Source organism: Sapajus apella, unplaced genomic scaffold (assembly GCF_009761245.1).
Source record: "Sapajus apella isolate SASKATOON/1434 unplaced genomic scaffold, GSC_monkey_1.0 scaffold22, whole genome shotgun sequence".
Classification (NCBI taxonomy): Eukaryota; Metazoa; Chordata; class Mammalia; order Primates; family Cebidae; genus Sapajus; species Sapajus apella.
In genome coordinates this window covers 8,441,565-8,459,051 of record NW_022436962.1, presented here as the reverse complement: position 1 = coordinate 8,459,051, position 17,487 = coordinate 8,441,565, and the positions used below count along the sequence as shown (strand labels likewise).

Sequence of the window (17,487 nt, the reverse complement as noted above, 5' to 3'; positions counted from 1 at the left end):
GTGATTACGGTTGTTGATGGTGTTGCCATCACGGCGGAGGCCATCTCGCCAATTCCTCCTGGTGCACCCTGATCACATCAGCCTCAGAGAGGGGTGTGTCCAAGGATGACTCAGCCTGCCCAACTCTTTGACGAACGCCCTCATCTTCCAGAAGCCGCCCACAGCAAATGACAATGTTACAACATAACCAGTAGGAGCCCCAGAAAGCTTGCTGGAGGACACTGGGCCGTTCCTCCAGGCCAGGTGCCCAGCCGGCTGACTGCAGTTGAGATGACCACACACAAGCCTGCACTCCCCAGCCCCATCTGTCTCACCAGCTCCTGTGCATCCAGCCCAGCAATAAATCACAGAAACAGTGCTCCCAGGAGCATACAGAGGCTGCTAAAAATAGTCATTGCTCTTTCAGACCGTGGGAGAGAGATGGGAAGCAAGTGTCCACAGTGCCTGCAGGAGCCAAGGAGAGTCCAGGAAGGAGCTGCAATTCTCTGTAGAGTCTCCTCATCATCCTGCAGCACTCAGGCCCCAGGATGTGTTATGCTCAGGGAGAACGGTACTGTTTGCTTTGTGCATAGGGTGGAGGAAGCACTCTGCGACATTTCTGACACTCTGCCCTAGGGTGAGGTCTGGCTGCCTCTGGGAAGGTTGAACTGGTCTGAGCCAGGCATGCAATACTCCAATAACCTGGGACCATCAGTTTGTTTTGGCCCCAATACAGCCTCAACGCTTCCTGGGTTAAGTACGGTCACTGAATCTTCAACCCAAACAAAACTTTAAAGTCCCTGGATTCAAACCCCTGCTTCAGGGAGCCCTGCACCCACAAGGAGGACAGGACACACTGTCCCTTCCACCAGCCAGCTTTTTCCCTCCCAACCAACAATAAACCAGTACACATTCTTTGGACAGAGCTGTCTTGAGATGAAAAAGTTTCCTAACTCAGGGTAGCTCTGGACCAAAGCCACTTCCAAAGGTCAAAGTGAACATTGTCAGCCAGGCCAGGTGCTATAAGCCCAAGTGGGCTCTGCCTTCACTCTTGTTTTGGTTTAGCACAAAGTGACAGGAAACCAAGGTTCCCCTGACCCAGAAACTGCTCTCCATCCCTAGAAGCCAGCTGAGAGCAAAAGGGACTATTCTCACTTCTTCCCAACCAGCAGCTTCCACATTCCTGGCCTGAGATCCTGAGATCCAGAGACACCGAGACTCAGCCAGACAGGCCTGGCTGGAGGGAGACAGCTGGTTTGAGATGGTGGAGCCCAGAGGAAATGGCCGAAGGAGGGAATAGGAGAAAACTAACGCTGGAGAGGGACGCTCTAGAGAGCTAACACAGGCTCCGCAATCAGATTCACAACGCTGATTCTCCCTCTTCCAAAACGCTCTCTGGCATCTCACTTTTCCAGGCAGCCTCATTCCTCAGATCAAAGCTCCTCTGCCCACCATGTAGGGGCTGTGGAGCCTTGTCCTTGGCCTCTCTTCCTCCTAGAATTTCAGCTCATTTAGGATAGGAGACCAGGATCACCACCTCTTTCCCCTTCAAGCCTGCCTACTTCGTATTTCAGATCTTAACATGCAACCAATCCACACCCTGGGCTAGGAAGATTCTTGCAGCCCTTGTGCACAAACACAGTCTAGCTTTGTTGACAAAGTATGAACAGTCCTCGCACACACCGCTTCAGTCTTTGAAGGCCAAAGCAGGAGGAACGGGGTGAGGATGCGAGGCCCAGAGGGAGGGCAGAGTGGGCCATCCTACCTCTCTCCTGAAGGAGCCATGGTCCGGTTCATCCAGCGTCTTCTCAGTCTCCCTCCATGGGGACAGGTAGGGAGGGAAGCTAGGCATTTCTTAGGCCCCAGGCCATCCCAGCTGGCAGACTTAGGCTTCAGCAAAATCCCAGCAAGATCTTCTATCCCTGAATGCTGGCCTCAGAGAAAACACAGCAGCCCTACCCTGGGTGGAATCAAAATTCCTGGCTTCCCTGCTCCTTGTCACCCCGCACCGGACACCTCCCCAGCTCTCCGTGGCATAAACAGAGCTTTATTATCTCAGGCCCACCACGTCCTGTGAGAGTGTCGTGAATGGAACACCACACAATACACTTGTTTATTAATAAGCACTCGCCCCTCCCTCGGCCGGCTTGCTCACTTGCTCACCGCTGGGTCCCCCTCATGCATAATGGAAGAGTTGTGTGGCCCATGACACAAGCCAGGCTGTGCTCTTGAGGGGACAGACAGAGAGACGTACCAGGCCGGGCCAGGCTCCCCAAGGCGGGAGTGGGGTGGGGAGCAGAGCCCCCGTTAAGATTCAGAGACGTCATGTTTTGTAGGAGAGCGCAGTGTGGCGGGAGTCGTCCTGGCCCTCCTCATACAAACGTCCTCCAGGAAGCCAAGCCAGGGGTGGCAACTGGTCATGTAGCCTTTATGTAACACCCACCCTGTTCCATCCAGGGCTGTGCGCTGGCCCCAGTGGCTGTCCACGACTTTGGTCCCCTAGTCCACTTCTGCTTGAAGGCCCCAGGACAAACCTCTCTCTTCCACTTTACAGCCCATTACACATTTGACTACAGCCATGTGCGTGGCCCTTGCCTCTGTCTTCTGCAGGCTAAAAACCTCCAGTCCCTTCAACCTCCCCTCTTCCACTCACCACATTGTCCTGCTTCCTCTGAGATGGGCAGACTTCAGTGGGTCAGGGATTCTCCTAGAGCCTAATGCTCAGCAGTTCTACCCTCCTGACAGAGCATCCCCTGACAGCAGCCTTCCCAGAAGGGAGTTTGGAAAACCATGGAAACATCTTAAAAATGTTTATACCCTTCGTTCCAGCAATTCCATTTCTGGGAATGGATCTTGAATAATCAAAGATAATTGAAATATTTAAGTCACACAAATATTCAGCAGAATATTGTTTATAATGATTAAAAAAAAGTCAGAAACAACCTAAACAACCATCACTAGTGGAAACGATAAACAAAAGATGGCGTGCTGTGGTTTGACCGTCAGCACAGTGTGGAGATCATACGCGTTCTAGAGCGGGCGACCTTGCTTCAAAATTTGGCTCCGCCATTTATTGGGTGTGCTGTCTTGGGCAAGTTACTTAGTGTGGGCAAGCCTCGGGCAACTGTGCCTCGGTTTCCTTATTTGTATAACTGGGATCACAGTATCGTCTTGAGTTACAAAGATTCTATAAATGCCAAATATGCATGGTAAATGCTAAAAAAAAAAAAGAGTACTGGTTTGTACTCTTAAAACTCTCATAAGCAGTGAAATATGATATAATTATCAAAGTGACAAAATAATACAGGAAAATATTTTAATCAAATGGAAAATTGAGTGAAAAAACAGATTACAAATATAGGAGAAGAATGACTATCTTTGGGTAGTGAAATTAGGGATAATTTGCTTTTTTTCCCCTTTGTGCTTATTTATCTTTTCTGAATGTTCTGCAAAGGAAACATAAATCACTTTTGTTAACAAGAGAAAGTGCTTGCTGTGGCATGGCACCCAGAGCAGGGCATAGCTTCCCCACCCAGGGCACAGGGCAGCCTTTGGGACAGGCTCATGTTGCAATGCCTCTTCAACCACCACATCCCACTATTGGCTCATCCTGAGCTGCAAGTCAACAACCTGCACCCCCGCTCTGGCCCCCTCCCGCCCCACATCTAGCCCCCAGCTGGCCCCTCCACAGAGGCTCCTGTTGAGCCATTTCTCTTGCCAACAATGATTGCAGGGCTAATGGAGTTTGTATGGGAATGGGAAGGATAGAGGGGAAAGGTACAACCAGGGTGGAAGGTGTTGGCCCTAAGACTCAGAGCCAGAACAGAGTGGGCAGCCCAGGTCAGGGGCAAAGTCCGCCCAGGAAGAGGTAGCCCTTTTCCATATCAGCAAGGTACAGAGGGGTTAATGGAAAGATCAGATTGATCCCATATTGAAGAGGAACAAAAGGGGATGAGATGCTGAGAAAATCGGATGGCAGCCAGGTGAGCCCCCGCTGGATGGCCTGGGGTCGGGGGTGTGGGCAGACCCAGAGGGTAGCTGCCCTCATGCTCCTGCCTCCTGTTCTCTGCCTGCTCTGAGCTCAGCACAGTGTTGGAAGACATCGCTTTGCAGTTCCTGTGGCTTTTCTCCTCACAGAGGTGGCCACACCAGCCCATCTCCCAAAGCCACCTGTGGACAGCAGCCCCTTTCTCAACCCAGGGAGCTTGATGCTGATAGGGAACAGGAAGCCAGGAGGGGTTGGCAGCCAGCAAGGAGGAATGTGGTGGGGGAAGACAGCTGCTGGGCTGGCCTGAATGTGGGTCACATTCACAGAGGACAAACCGCGCCAATGCAGAATGGCTCTAGTAACAGCTGGCCTGCCTGGGGGAGAGTGCCAGCACGTCCTAGGCATCCTAGGCAGGGCACTGGACTCCCACTCCCCCACAAGGCTCACTCCCCTGCCAGCCACAGCTCCCTCCAAAGAGGTCTGGTGCGCCACATCCAGCCCATCTGCTCTCCCACACCAGAAGAGATCAGCAACGCAATGACTTAGGCGAACTGCTGATCCTGTGGCCATGCGCAGCCCACAGGGACTCAGGGAGAGAGTAGAATGAGCAGGCCAGAGGCCCTCCAGCTGGATTTGTTCACAGGCTGTAACTGCTGCAGTGAAGGGTCCAGTCTCATCCCCGGGTGCATAATCCTCACTTCCCAGCATGGAAAGTTAACGCTATTACAACAGGAAACTTGCCACCACAAAGTATTTTGTCTCAACTATTAAAACTGACACTGGATGACCCTGTCAGAGGAGCTTAGAAATCTCAGCACTGAGTGGGAGGTAGGACGCAACCATCCCATCCAGGGATGGGATCCCAGGATGACCCAGGGCTGGAAGCAGCAGCCAAGAAGAAAGTCATTCAGAAGGGAGCCTGGGAGGAGGGTGTGAGGTGCCACCGGGCAGCCATAGGCTGTCGGTACCCACCAGGGCTTGTCTCTGTCACTGCTTGGAGTGGCTGCTGTGTGGGTCTGTCCATGGCTGTGCCTATGCATGAGCGTGTGGCTGTGAGTGTGTGGACATCATGTGTGTCTCTGAGGCTTCGGTGAGTTTGAGGATGTTCTGGCTGTGCGTGTGTAAGCATCTCGGTGTAAGCGTTAAGTCTAAATGTGCATGTGTACCTACCAAGTTTGGCGGGCGTTTGTGTATATCAGGCACAGAGGATCTATCCGACTTGTATGTGTGTGTCTTAGTGTGACTCAGTATGTGTGGGCACCTGTCTGCCTTCATGTGTGTATAGGTATCTCACATGTATATGGTGTTGAATGTGTCTTCTTGGGTTTACAGATTTTGTGTGTGTGTGTGTGTGTGTGTGTGTGTGTGTGTTTATCTGGTGAGTTCTGATAGCATGGCTACATGTTTTGATATGTGGGTCTCTAGGTTTCAGTGTGTTTGTTTGTCCTAGTTCCTGTATTTGTGTTTGTGGGCACATATGCCTATCTTGATATGCGTATTGTATTTCTGTTTCTGCGTGGGTGGAGCAGTCCCATGGTCTCCCTCTTGTTACCAGAATGCTTTCCAATTAGGAGCAACACTAAATAAATCTTCCATGTGCAAATCCTACAGGGACTCCCTGTTTCTGCAAATTAAAATCTAGCTCCTCCAGGCTGACATCTAGGGGTCCCCCTTGTCAGCATTCAGTAATCTGACTGCACCTGTTTTCCTCCAAGTGCTCAGGATAGTAACAACTACAGCCTGCTTTTTTGTTTCTTTGCCTAGAGTTCCCTTACTCCATCTCTGGCTAACAAATCAAATTCATCCTCTAAGACCCAGTGCCAATGTCTTCTCCTCCAGGAAGCTGATCCAACCCTTCATGTCCATGCACCCACCACGGATGTGTTGACCAGACCTCTCAGGGTGGGACATGAACTCTCCTGCCCTGGCTTCCAAAGGACATTACGTATCTCCCTCACTAAGCAAAGATTCATTGTAATGATGTGTGCAAATATTTCCTCCTCTACCAGAGGATGACAAACTTATAGTGAGGGAGTTCATATTATGTCCTTTGCAGCTTCCAAGATGCCTAGTCTGATGTCTTGCACACACAGGCTTGCAGTGAATGTTTACTGAACTTGAGTTCAGCTATGCAGCAAGCTAGAAAGTGGAAAGAGTGCTCACTGCCTCAGGGCCTTTAGAACTGAGCAAGTATAAGGCACAGGCCTGAGAGTTTTCAGCCCCAGGTGCTGTAGGGCTGAAAAAAGCCTTTTACCCTTTCTGAACTCAGGATTGGTATCTGAAAGAGCCTTTTCAAGGTCAAATGAGACAGGTCTGCCAGGTTTTTAATTCTTGGAAGCATGGTTACCTAAGAACTGACCTCTCAAGGGCTCGGCACAGCTCCAAAGGCCCCATCCACAATGGAATCATACCCAACTCCTGCAGCCAAGACGGTGTCCAGTTACCATTTTTCCTTTAGTAGCCCTTGATCATCCTCTGTCCCCACCATGCACATACTCTAAATCCCAAGGTCCTCTCAGGTGGGCTGGGGTTTGGCAGTGTGAGGATACAGCTTCTTCTGCCTCTTCCACCAGCCAGACCTCCAGCCTCCAGAGCTGAGCTAGACCCTGACTGCCGCTGATGGGGAAGGGAGCAAGAAGCACTCTCCAAGACCCAGTGCTAGGAGAAAGTCCACCGGAGCAAAGTTGTGGATGCCTGCACTTTGGCTGCCTCTTGAAGGAGGCAGCAGTGTTTGACTCATAATTTTAGGGGAGTATACCAGAAAGGTCAAAATTTTACAAAAAGATTGGCATATCAAATATTGATAAGGGTGTGGTACAAATGGAACTCCCATAGACTGCTGGCAGGAGGGTAAATTGGCACCATCACTTTGGAAAACTGACGGTGTGTACTAAGGCAAAACATACTTCTATCCTGTGTCCCAGCAGTTCTACCTCTACATATTCACTCAACAGAAACCAACACTACGTTCAAGAATGATTACACTCAAATTCATATGTAATTGCAAGAGGCCTCAACTAGGCAAAACAATCTTGAAAAAGAAGAATAAAACCATAGACTCACATTTCCTGACTTCAAAACATACTACAAAGCTATGGTAATCAAATCAGTGTGGTAGTGGCATAAGGAAAAACTTTGTACCAATGGGATAGAATTGAGAGTCCAGAAATAAACCCATATTTCCTGGCCAACTGATTTTTGACAAGAGTGCCAAATCCACTCAATGGGAAGAGAACAGTTTCTTCAACAAATGATGCTGGGACAACTGGATTTCCACATCAAAAGAATGAAGTTGTACCCCAAACCACAAACATCACACTACAGTAATCCCCCCTGTCTTATTTAAAGTTTTGATTTCTGAGGTCTCAGTCACCCAAGGTCAATTGTGGTCTGAAAATAGGTGAATAGAGTACATTAAGATATTCTGAGAGAGAGAGAGACAGGGAGGGAGAGAGAGAGAGAGAGAGAGAGACACTACATTTACATGACTTTATTACAGTACATTATTAGAACTTTTCTATTTTATTATTAGTTGTTGCTGTCAATCTCTTACTGTGCCTTACTTATAAATTAAACTTTATCATAGCTATGTATGCATAAGAAAAAAGCATAGTCTATATGGGGTTCAGTACTGCCCATGGTTTCAGGCATCTACCGGGGATCTTGAAATGTACACCTTGTGGATAAGGAGGCACTACTATACGTATGAAAACCAAGTCAAAATGGGTCAATGACCCAAATATAAATGCTAAACCCATAAAACTCTTAGAAGAAAACTAGAAGTAAAACTTCATAACCTTGGGTTTGTTAATGGACTTTTAGATGTAACACCAATGCACTAGCAGCAATGAGGATGAGATAAGCTGGACTTCATCAAAATTTAAATCTTTTGTGTATCAAAGGACGTTATCAATAAAGTGAAAAGACAGCCTACAGAATAGCAGAAAACAGATGCAAATCCCAAAGTTCTCTAGGGTAGGCTGAGGGTTTGTGCTGTGAAAATACAGCTTATTCCACTTAATAAGCGTTTAATATCCAGACTATATAAGGAATTCCTAAAACCCAACAACAATAACCACAACAAAAGACCAAAAAGCCAATTTAAAAACAGCAAAGAACTTGAACAGACATTTCTCCAAAGAAGACACACAAATGGCCAAGAAGCACATGAAAAGATGTTCATCATCACTAATCATTACAGGGAAATGCAAATCAAAACAATGAGATACCACTTCACACCTACTACAGGATATGTAGAGGATGGTTATAATCAATGAAATGAAAACTAACAAGTGTTGGTGAGCATGTGGAGAAATTGAAACCCTTGTACACTGCTGAATAGTAATGTAAAATAGTGCAGCCACTTTGGAAAACGGCCTGGTAGTTTCTCAAAATGTCAAATGTAGAGTTACTGTACGACCCTGCAATTCTGCTCCTCGGCATATACACAAAATAACTGAAAACAGGAATTAAAACAGATACTTATATACAATATTCATTGCAGCATTGTTCACAATAGCCAAAAGATGGAAACAATGCAAGAGTCCTCAAAAGATGCGTGGATAAACAAAATGGTGTATATTCATACCATGGAATAGTATTAGGCAATAAAAAGGAATGAAGTTCTGCTATGTGCTATGATGCAGAGGAACCCTGAAAATGTTATAAACCAAACACAAAAGAACAAATATTGTATGACTCCACTTACGTGAAATATACATAATATAATGGGTAAATTCATAGAGACAGAGAGTAGATTCAAGGTTACCAAGGGCTGGGAAGAGTACAGAACAGGGAGTTAATGCTTAATGGTTACAGAGTTTCTCTCTTTTTTTTTGAGACAGAGTCTCACTCTTTCGCTCAGGCTGGTGTGAAGTGGCGCCATCTTGGCTCACCACAACCTCCACCCTCTGGATTTGTGTGATTCTCCTGGCTCGGCCTCCCAAGTAGCTGGGATTACAGGACCTGCCACCATACCTGGCTAATTTTTTGTACTTTTTAGTAGAGACAGGGTTTCACCATGTGGGCCAGGCTGGTCTCAAACTCCTGACCTCAGGTGATCCACCCCCCTTGGCCTTCCAAAGTGCTAGGATTACAGGCATGAGCCACCACACCCAGCTGGTTACCGAGTTTCTGTCTGGGGTGATCAAAACCTTCTGGAAACAGAAAAGTAGTGATGGTTACACAACATTGTGAATATACTAAATGTTACTGAGTTGTACATTTAAAAATGGTTGAAACAGCGAGTTTTATATTACACAGACAACTGTGTTTCATCACAGTAAAATTTTTTTAAAAAATCACTGCAGCATTCTTCCCTACTTTGCTGTCAAATCCATCAATATCTGACCTCAAATAAATGATTGCTAGGATAAATGAGACAAAGACATGAAACAGTTTTCAGAAGCGCTATTTCCCCAGAGGGCGATATTCTTCAAACTCTGGAGTGAGTTACTGTGGTGATGGCATGAAGCTGGGGATCTATTCTTGGCTCTGAAATTCCGCTGACCTTGTCATCCACTTCCCAGGCCTGGTTGTCAAATGGGGACAGTGTCACCAGCCTCCAGTGTACCTCTGAAATCTCGAAAAAAACAGACTAAACTCTGACCCATCACTTTCTTCCAGTCCACTATCCAGATGACTGTATTTCTACCCCATTCTCTGCTGACTTGAGTTTTTTGAACGAGGAGGAATAACCCCACATCTAGTAGATCAAACATACCCAGCACATTGTCCTAAGTACTTTGTCCAAAGCTTCTCTGTCAGGTTTCCAAAGTTGGCTAAAATATTTAAAGTTTACAGGGAAGCCTTGAGTAGTCTAGGCTACAACAAGATGTGCTATTTAAAAATTTAGAAACTTAACTCACCAAGGTTCCAGTTCCACTTGTACTTCTCACCAGTCTCCCTTCTCCTTACACCGCCCTCCAAAGATAGAGAATAGTAAAAATGGCAATGTACTGTATGCCCCCTTCCTAGCCAGACTGCCTAAGTGCCCTCCTTACCCTTATGAAGATGAGATCTTCACAAGGTCATCTAAGCCTTTGGTCTCCCCCCTGACCCTTCTCCTCTCTAGCAGTTGGGTAATACTGTTTTGTGTTAACCATACCACCAAACTCCCGGGTTATATTTTAAACTCGATCTCTCTGAAACTCCTAAAATGAAACTCTTTCTTTGGTTTCCTAGAGGTGTACAAAATTCAATAACCATTCACATCGACTTTTTATTATATGCCTATAAAGCCTTCCAGCTGATCTTTTAAATGAACCCACCAGAATTTATACATTTAAATTAGTGCTGTCTCCTTCAAAGAAGTCCCCTTGGGAAGCTATATACATAGTCCAACAACGCACCCGCCAGTGCTTAGAACATTTCAGAAGCTTTTCTTTTGGAACTGTTTTCAAAGCCTGCAGTATGTTCTTTTGATGGGACCCCATGGTAGCAAATCTTTATCCTATGAGGGTAGATGGTAATTTTTTTCCTTAAGTTGAAAGACAGAGCTAAGAATGGGAAAGATGGTGGGTGATGCAGTTGGGAATACTGTTTAGTGTCAAAAGCAAAGAATGATAATCAAGGCAAAAACTTTGAAGGCTATTCCTACACAGGATGAAACGAGGTTTTGAGCACTGGCTTCATTACAGGAACAAATATGCAGCTTCCAACATGGTACAGTTTCAAAGAACAGCACATGTATGAGTAAATAAGATCTGGTAACACGACTACAAATAATTAGAAATCACCCCATTGTTACTGCTAGATCCCCATTTTGTGTCCACCCATGTCACTGTGTCTTGACCAGGGGCTAGGAACCAGAAACTAACCAGAAGTGGCTGCCAAAGTTCATGAGTCTGGAGTGGGTACAGGGAGCTGCCCACTCATCCAAAAGAAGACAGAGACTGGCATGTGTTTAGAAGTGAGACAAGTCTGGCAGTTCCTCAGTAAGTTAAATGTCGAATTACCATATGACCCAAAAATTCCACTATGTATATACCCAAAAGAATTGAAAGCAAGTGTTCAGGTCAGGCGCAGTGGCTCATGCCTGTAATCCCAGCACTTTGGGAGGCCAAGGAGAATAGATCAGTTGAGCTCAGGAGTTGCAGACCAATCTGGGCAACACGGAGAAACCTCCTACAAAAAGTATAAAAATTAGCTGGGTATAGTGGTGCATGTCTGTAGTCCCAGTTACTCAGGAGGGTGGGAGGATCGCTTGTGCCCAGGAGGTCGAAAACGCACAGACAGATGATCACACCACTGCACTCCATACGGGGTGACAGAACGAGACCTTGTCTCAAACAAAACAAAACAAAAACAAAAAACAAAAAAGGAAAGCAGGTGTTCAAACAAAAACTTGTACACAAAAATGTTCATAGCAACACTATTCACAACAGCTCAGAGGTAGAAGAAAAACCCCAAATGGTCCATCAGTGGGTGAATGGAGAAACAAAAATCTGCCATATACAGATAATTGAGTACTATTCAGCCACAAAAAGGAATGAAGTGCTGATTCATGCGACAATGTGGATAAACCTTGAAGACATAATACTAAGTCCATAAAAGGCCATATATTGTGATTCCACTGACATGTAGTATCCAGAATAGGCAAGTCTATAGAGACAGAACCAATGAGTGGCTGCCAGGGGCTGAGGGGAAGAAAGAATGGGGAGTGATCACTTCACTGGCAGAGGGTTTCCTTCTGGTGTAATGAAAGTCTTATGGAATTAGACAGTGGTGGTGGTTGCACAGCATTGTGAATGTACTAAATGCCACTGGATTGCATACTTTAAAATGGTTAAAATGGTAAATTTTAACCAATTTTATGTTAAGGGTATTTTACCCTTTCCCCAAAGAAAAAAGAAGTGGGCAGAATTTCTGTGCTAAATTCTGGTAGGAGAGCTCTGGTATGGGAGGGCAGCAGCTGCTGGCTCTGGTTGGCAGCTCTCACAGGCAGCAGTGTTGAGACCCTCACAGGTGGCAGAGAAGTGAGGGTGGCACAGGGGACACTGGCCTATAGTCCAGTGACAATCAACCCATGTGCCCTGACCTTTCACCACACCAAAATGTGTTAGACCTTTTATAAATGCTTTTAGATGAGGACTACACAGAAGCATGTTGGAAAATGATCCCCTGTAGGGAGAAGCGGGACAGTTCCTGAGATAAGCCAGAGGAAGACATTTCTAATACAGCTAGTTTTCTTGGCAACTCTAATCCCTGCCTGTGGTATCATGGCCATCTGATTACAACATCACTGCTATCTCTTCTGGGCCGTCAGGGTGTGAGCCTGTAGGCTGGGAAGGAGCTGTCCCTTCCCTGGAGATAAGGCTGTTGTCTCTACCGGCAGCTGCTTGTCATGAGGGCAGCCCACGCCACACTCTTCTGCCGGGTAAGCCCTCCCTTTCTTCCCTGACTCCCCAAGGATGCTCACAGATGCTCCACAGCTAAATCTGTACCCCCAGCTCAAGGCTTTATTAGGAAACCAACACACGGGGAAGGCAGCTGAGCTTGGTCACCAACTGCCCAGACCCCTTGGCGGCCTCCAGCTTAGGGGTATGTTTTCCTAATCTTTGTGCATGAGGATTTACAAACTCAGAGAAGAGACAAGACCCTTGGCAGCAATTATAGGGCTAATAACATTAAGTCTTAAATGGTTATTATAGACCCAGATCTCTTACTAGTTGTGACAGCCAGTAAATCAGGGGAGCAGTGAATTTTAATGTGCATAAAAAACAACTTTAAATATTCGATGGGTTCCTTCAGTGCAGCTGTGGGACCCAAGGCCCAGCCTCAGGGAAATATTGGTTTAGAGACCCAAGACCCACTTGCTGTCTCAGACATCCTTCAGACCTCTCTCTGTTTTCCACAACATAGCACAGATATTTACTGGGCACCCACTATGGGTACTAAGGACAGAATCCCTACCATGGAGCTTACAGTCTAGTGAGGTGCACAGGCTTTCTGGCTGGCTGTATGCTCCTGGCATCTTCCCATCCACCGAGGCCAGGAGGAAAGGAGGATGTACCAACTGCTGCAGCCAATGATAAGCAGTCCCAAGGATGGTCCCATCTAGGGGCTAAGGCTGGGGAAGGCCCTGCCCAGCTACCCAGCTTGGGGGAATCTCTCTAAGGACAGAGGCACCTGGCACAGTGAGCAAAGCGTGATTAGAAGTCATTCAACTGGTTGGTGGATAGAGAGAGATGGTTGGTAAAACCGGCTGTGAGAAAAAGGAGTGCCCCGGGGGGTTTCCACTAAAGCAAGAGTCCTGGCGGTGGGAAAGACAGTGAGATGGCCCCTCGCTGGGGTCTTTCCAGAAAGAAGAGTCAGGGTGATGGCTCTGGCAGGGAAGGAGCTGCTACGGCTGTGGGGAGCCCCAGAGCTCCTGCACTGAGCAGGCGCAGGCAGGCTCACTCCACAAAAAGGCTCCAGAGACAGTCAAGAAAAATGAGGGGGAAGGGAAGCAGCAACAGAAAGTAGGGGAGGCGGGAGGGAGAGCAGAGGGAGTGAGGAGAGGGGACTCCAGAGGAGTCCCTGCTGGAGCCGCCTGTTGCCATGACAACGCCCTCCTGCCTAGTATCCAAGAATAAATTATTGATCTCGGACACTGCTTCTCCGCCTCCCCGAAGCCCCCAGTGCCCTCTTCGTTGCCATAATGACTCTCTTCCCCTCCACCTGTTCTGTATATGCCTGCAAGTGTCATTCAGACCAAGCAGGAGCCCAGAGGAAGCACAAGGCCTCTCCCAGATGTCCTTCCCCCTCCCTTCTCATTATGAATATTTGCTGTTCTATCCCAGTATGGGCGGGACTGTGTCCCCGCAAACTCACATACTGAATCCTTACCCTCACTACCGCAGAATGTGACTGGAGTATTTGGAGAGAGGACCTTTAAAGAGGTAATTAAGGTAAAAGGAGCTCATATGGGTGGGCCCTAATCCAAGATGACTGGCGTTTTCACAAGAAGGAGATTAGGCCAGGTGCAGTGGCTCATGCCTGTAATCCCAGCACTTTGGGAGGCCAAGGCAGGCAGACTACCTGAGGTCAGGAGTTCAAAACCAGCCTGGCCAACATGGTGAAACCCCATCTCTACTAAAAATACAAAAATTAGCTGGGCATAATAGCAGGCACTTGTAATCCCAGCTACTCAGGAGGCTGAGACAGGAGAATCGCTTGAACTTGGCAGACAGAGGCTGCAGTGAACCAAGATTTCACCATTGCACTCTAGCCTGAGTGATAAGAGTGAAACTTCATCTCAAAAAAAAAAAAAGAGATTAGGACACAGGCACTCACAGAGCGGGGACCACATGAAGATGCAGGGAGGAGAAGTGGCCATCTGCAGCCAAGGAGAGAAGCCTGCAAAGAAACCAACCCTGTCAGCACCTTGATCTCAGGCTTCCAGCCTCCAGAATTGTGAGGAAATAAGTTTCTGTTGTTGAAGGCACCAGGGTTGTGGTACTTTGTTTTGGCAGCCCTAGCAAACAAAAACACCACCCTAGAAGCAGTGCACACCCCTTCTAGCCAGCTGACATTTTGGTGCACCCAAGCAGGACTGAAAACATCCCAGCAGCAGGGTCAGTGGACTTTGAGATCCCATGTTGTCACACAATGGGTTTCCAAGGGCTGAAACAGGGGAGACAAGCGGTACTTGAGGGTCAGTCAGTTGACCTGCTGCTAGGCAGGCAGGGGCACGCCATGCAGGAAGCTGCATATATTTTGGGTTTCTCTGCTCCAATGACCATCACAGCAGGATAGTCCAACTTCTAGGAGTCCAATCTCCCAACTTAAGAGAGCACAGGGCTGATGGATGGCACAGCAAGTGTGGGAAGCAGAACTGAGAAGCAGCCAAGCCTCCCGGCCCAAGCTGGATGGGCTTTTGGGCCCACTTTGAGGAAGAGATGGCACCTGGCGTGCTGAGTTCAGTGTGTAAAACCAGAATGGGTGATTTTCAAGTCAAAAGACAAGCACTAGCAGGGAGGAGGAGAGGAAACTGGAGCCCTCACGCACTGCTGGTGGGAACATAAAATGGTGCAGCCTCTGGAAAACAGCTTGGCATATCCCCCACAAGCTAATCATAGAATTACCACCTGACCCTGCAATCCCATTCCTAGATATAGACACACCCAAAAGAATTGAAAGCAGGTACTCAAACAAGCACATGTACTTACATGTTTATAGCAGCACTATGCATAATAGCAGAAAGGTGGAAACAGCCCAAAAACCTACTTGCAGGTGAATGGAGAAACAAATTGTGGTATATACATACAACAGAATATTATTCAGCCATAAAAAGGGATGTAGTACTGATGATGTATGCGACAATGTGGATGAACCCTGAAAATGTAATGAAAACTAAGTGAGAGGGATCCAAGATGGCTGATTAGGAGCAGCTCAGGATTGCAGATCCCAGCCAAAGCGTGGAGGGTGAGTGGACACCGCATTTCCAGATGGATTTTTATTGCCCACAAACCAGGAGATTCCCAGGTGGAGGAGCCCCATGGGTCGCCAGCACGGCTGCTTTGGTCCCCGCAGCTGTTTTGGTTGGCGTAGCTCTTTTGCTGGAGCCCCGGCATGGCAGTTCTGCATGGCAGTTCTCCATACAAAATACAAGGATCCAGGTGCCATTTTAGCTGGCAATTGGAGCTCCTGGGAGACAGAGTCACCCATTCATCTGATTAAAAAGGGGACTGAAACAGGGAGCCAGGCCAGGAGATTCCCAAGCAAAAAAGTGCCACGAATCTCAGTGCGGGCGCAGTGGGTTGCTGCACGGAAATCACACAGATCCTGGTGCCTTTTCAACAGGCAACTGGAACACCTGGGAGAAAGAATCGCCCATTCAACTAAAAAAAGAAAAAAAAAGGGGGGACTCTGAGGCAGGGAGCCAGGTGATGAGGCTCAGCTGGTCCCACCCCCACAAAAAAACAGCAATCGGAAACACTCTGGATTGAGAATTTCACAGCAAGTACAGCTGAACCCGGGATGGTCCAGCTCTGTGGGGGAGGGGCATCCACCATTACCAAGGCAGTCCACTGTTGTGGAGGTGATTTGCTATTGCTGAGGCAACCCGCCACTGTCGAGGCAGCCCACCATTACAGTGAGAGTCCACCATTATAGAGGTGGGCCGCCATTGCTGAGGCAGTTCTAACTACACCTGTATAAACAGGACTGCAGGGAAGTTCACATGGCAGCTGGGTGGAGCCCACAGCAGCTCAGCAAAGCCTCTGTAGGCAGACAGTGACTAGGCTGCCTCCTCGCTGGGCAGGGCAGCCCTGAAAAAAGCCAGCAGCACAACAGAAACTCATAAATAAAGCCCTAACTCCCTGGGACAGAGCACCTGGGAAAAAAAGGGGGTTTATGAGTTCTGCTGCAATAGACTTAAACGTACCTGCCCAGCAGCTCTGAATGAACGGAGCTCACAGCTCAGCACTTGAGCTCCTATAAAGGACAGACTGTCTCCTCAAGCAGCTCCCTGAGTCCTGTATATCCAAAGAGTCACCTCATAAAGGAGAGCTTAGACTGACATCTGGCAGGTATCCTTCTGGGACAAAGATAGCAGAAGAAGAAACTGGCAGCAACCCTTACTGTTCTGCAGCCACTGCAGTTGATTCCCCCAGGCAAGCAGGGCCTGGAGTGGACCTCAGCAGTCCTACAGCAGAGGGGCCAGACTGTTAGAAGGAAAACTAAGAAACAGAAAGAAATAACTTCATCATCAACAAACGGGATGTCCACTCAGAGACCCAATCTGAAAGTCAACAACTACAAAGATGACAGGTGGATAAATCCACAAAGATGGGAAGAAACCAGTGAAAAAAGGATGAAAACACCAGAAACCAGAACGCCCCTCCTCCTACAAGGGATCACAACTCCTCACCAGCAAGGGAACAAGGCTGGATGGAGAATGAGTGTGATGAATTGACAGAATCAGGCTTCAGAAGGTGGGTAATAAGAAACCTCTGTGAGCTAAAAGAACATGTTCTAACCCAATGCAAAGAAATTATGAACGTTGAAAAAAGATTTGACCGAATGCTAATGCGAATAAACAACTTAGGAATATAAGTGAATTGATGGAGCTGAAAAACACAAAACAAGAACTTTGCGAGGCATACACAAGTTTCAACAGCCGAATTGACCAAACAGAAGAAAGGATATCAGAGGTTGAAGACCAACTCAATGAAATAAAACGAGAAGGCAAGATTAGAGAAAAAAGGGTAAAAAGGAATGAACAAAGTCTCCAAGAAATATGGGATTATGTGAAAAGACCTAATCTATGTTTGATAGTTGTACCTGAATGTGACAGAGAGAATGAATCCAAGCTGGAAAATACTCTTCAGGATATTATCCAGGAAAACTTCCCCAACCTAGCAAGGCAGGCCAATATTCAAGTCCAGGAAATACAGAGAACACCACAAAGATATTCCTTAAGAAGAGCAACCCCAAGGCACATAATCATCAGATTCACCAGGGTTGAAATGAAGGAGAAAATGCTAAGGTCAGCCAGAGAGAAAGGTCAGGTTACCCACAAAGGGAAGCCCATCAGA

General features: G+C 47.3%; 1 protein-coding gene across 33 annotated transcripts in view; it reads right to left on the bottom strand.

The window, feature by feature from the left end:
- The window catches only part of NFASC (neurofascin), a 203,540-nt gene that overhangs the window by 152,802 nt on the left and 33,251 nt on the right, over positions 1-17,487 (bottom strand). For 3 of the 33 annotated variants that reach the window (XM_032288904.1, XM_032288909.1, XM_032288910.1), the window contains exon 1: positions 1,745-2,454. The exons of the other annotated variants lie outside the window; for them this stretch is intronic. In XM_032288904.1, coding sequence (XP_032144795.1) covers positions 1,745-1,776 — 32 coding nt within the window. In that variant the 5' untranslated portion in view covers positions 1,777-2,454. Of the gene's footprint in view, positions 1-1,744; positions 2,455-17,487 lie in introns of those variants that run through there. 33 annotated transcript variants of the gene reach the window in all.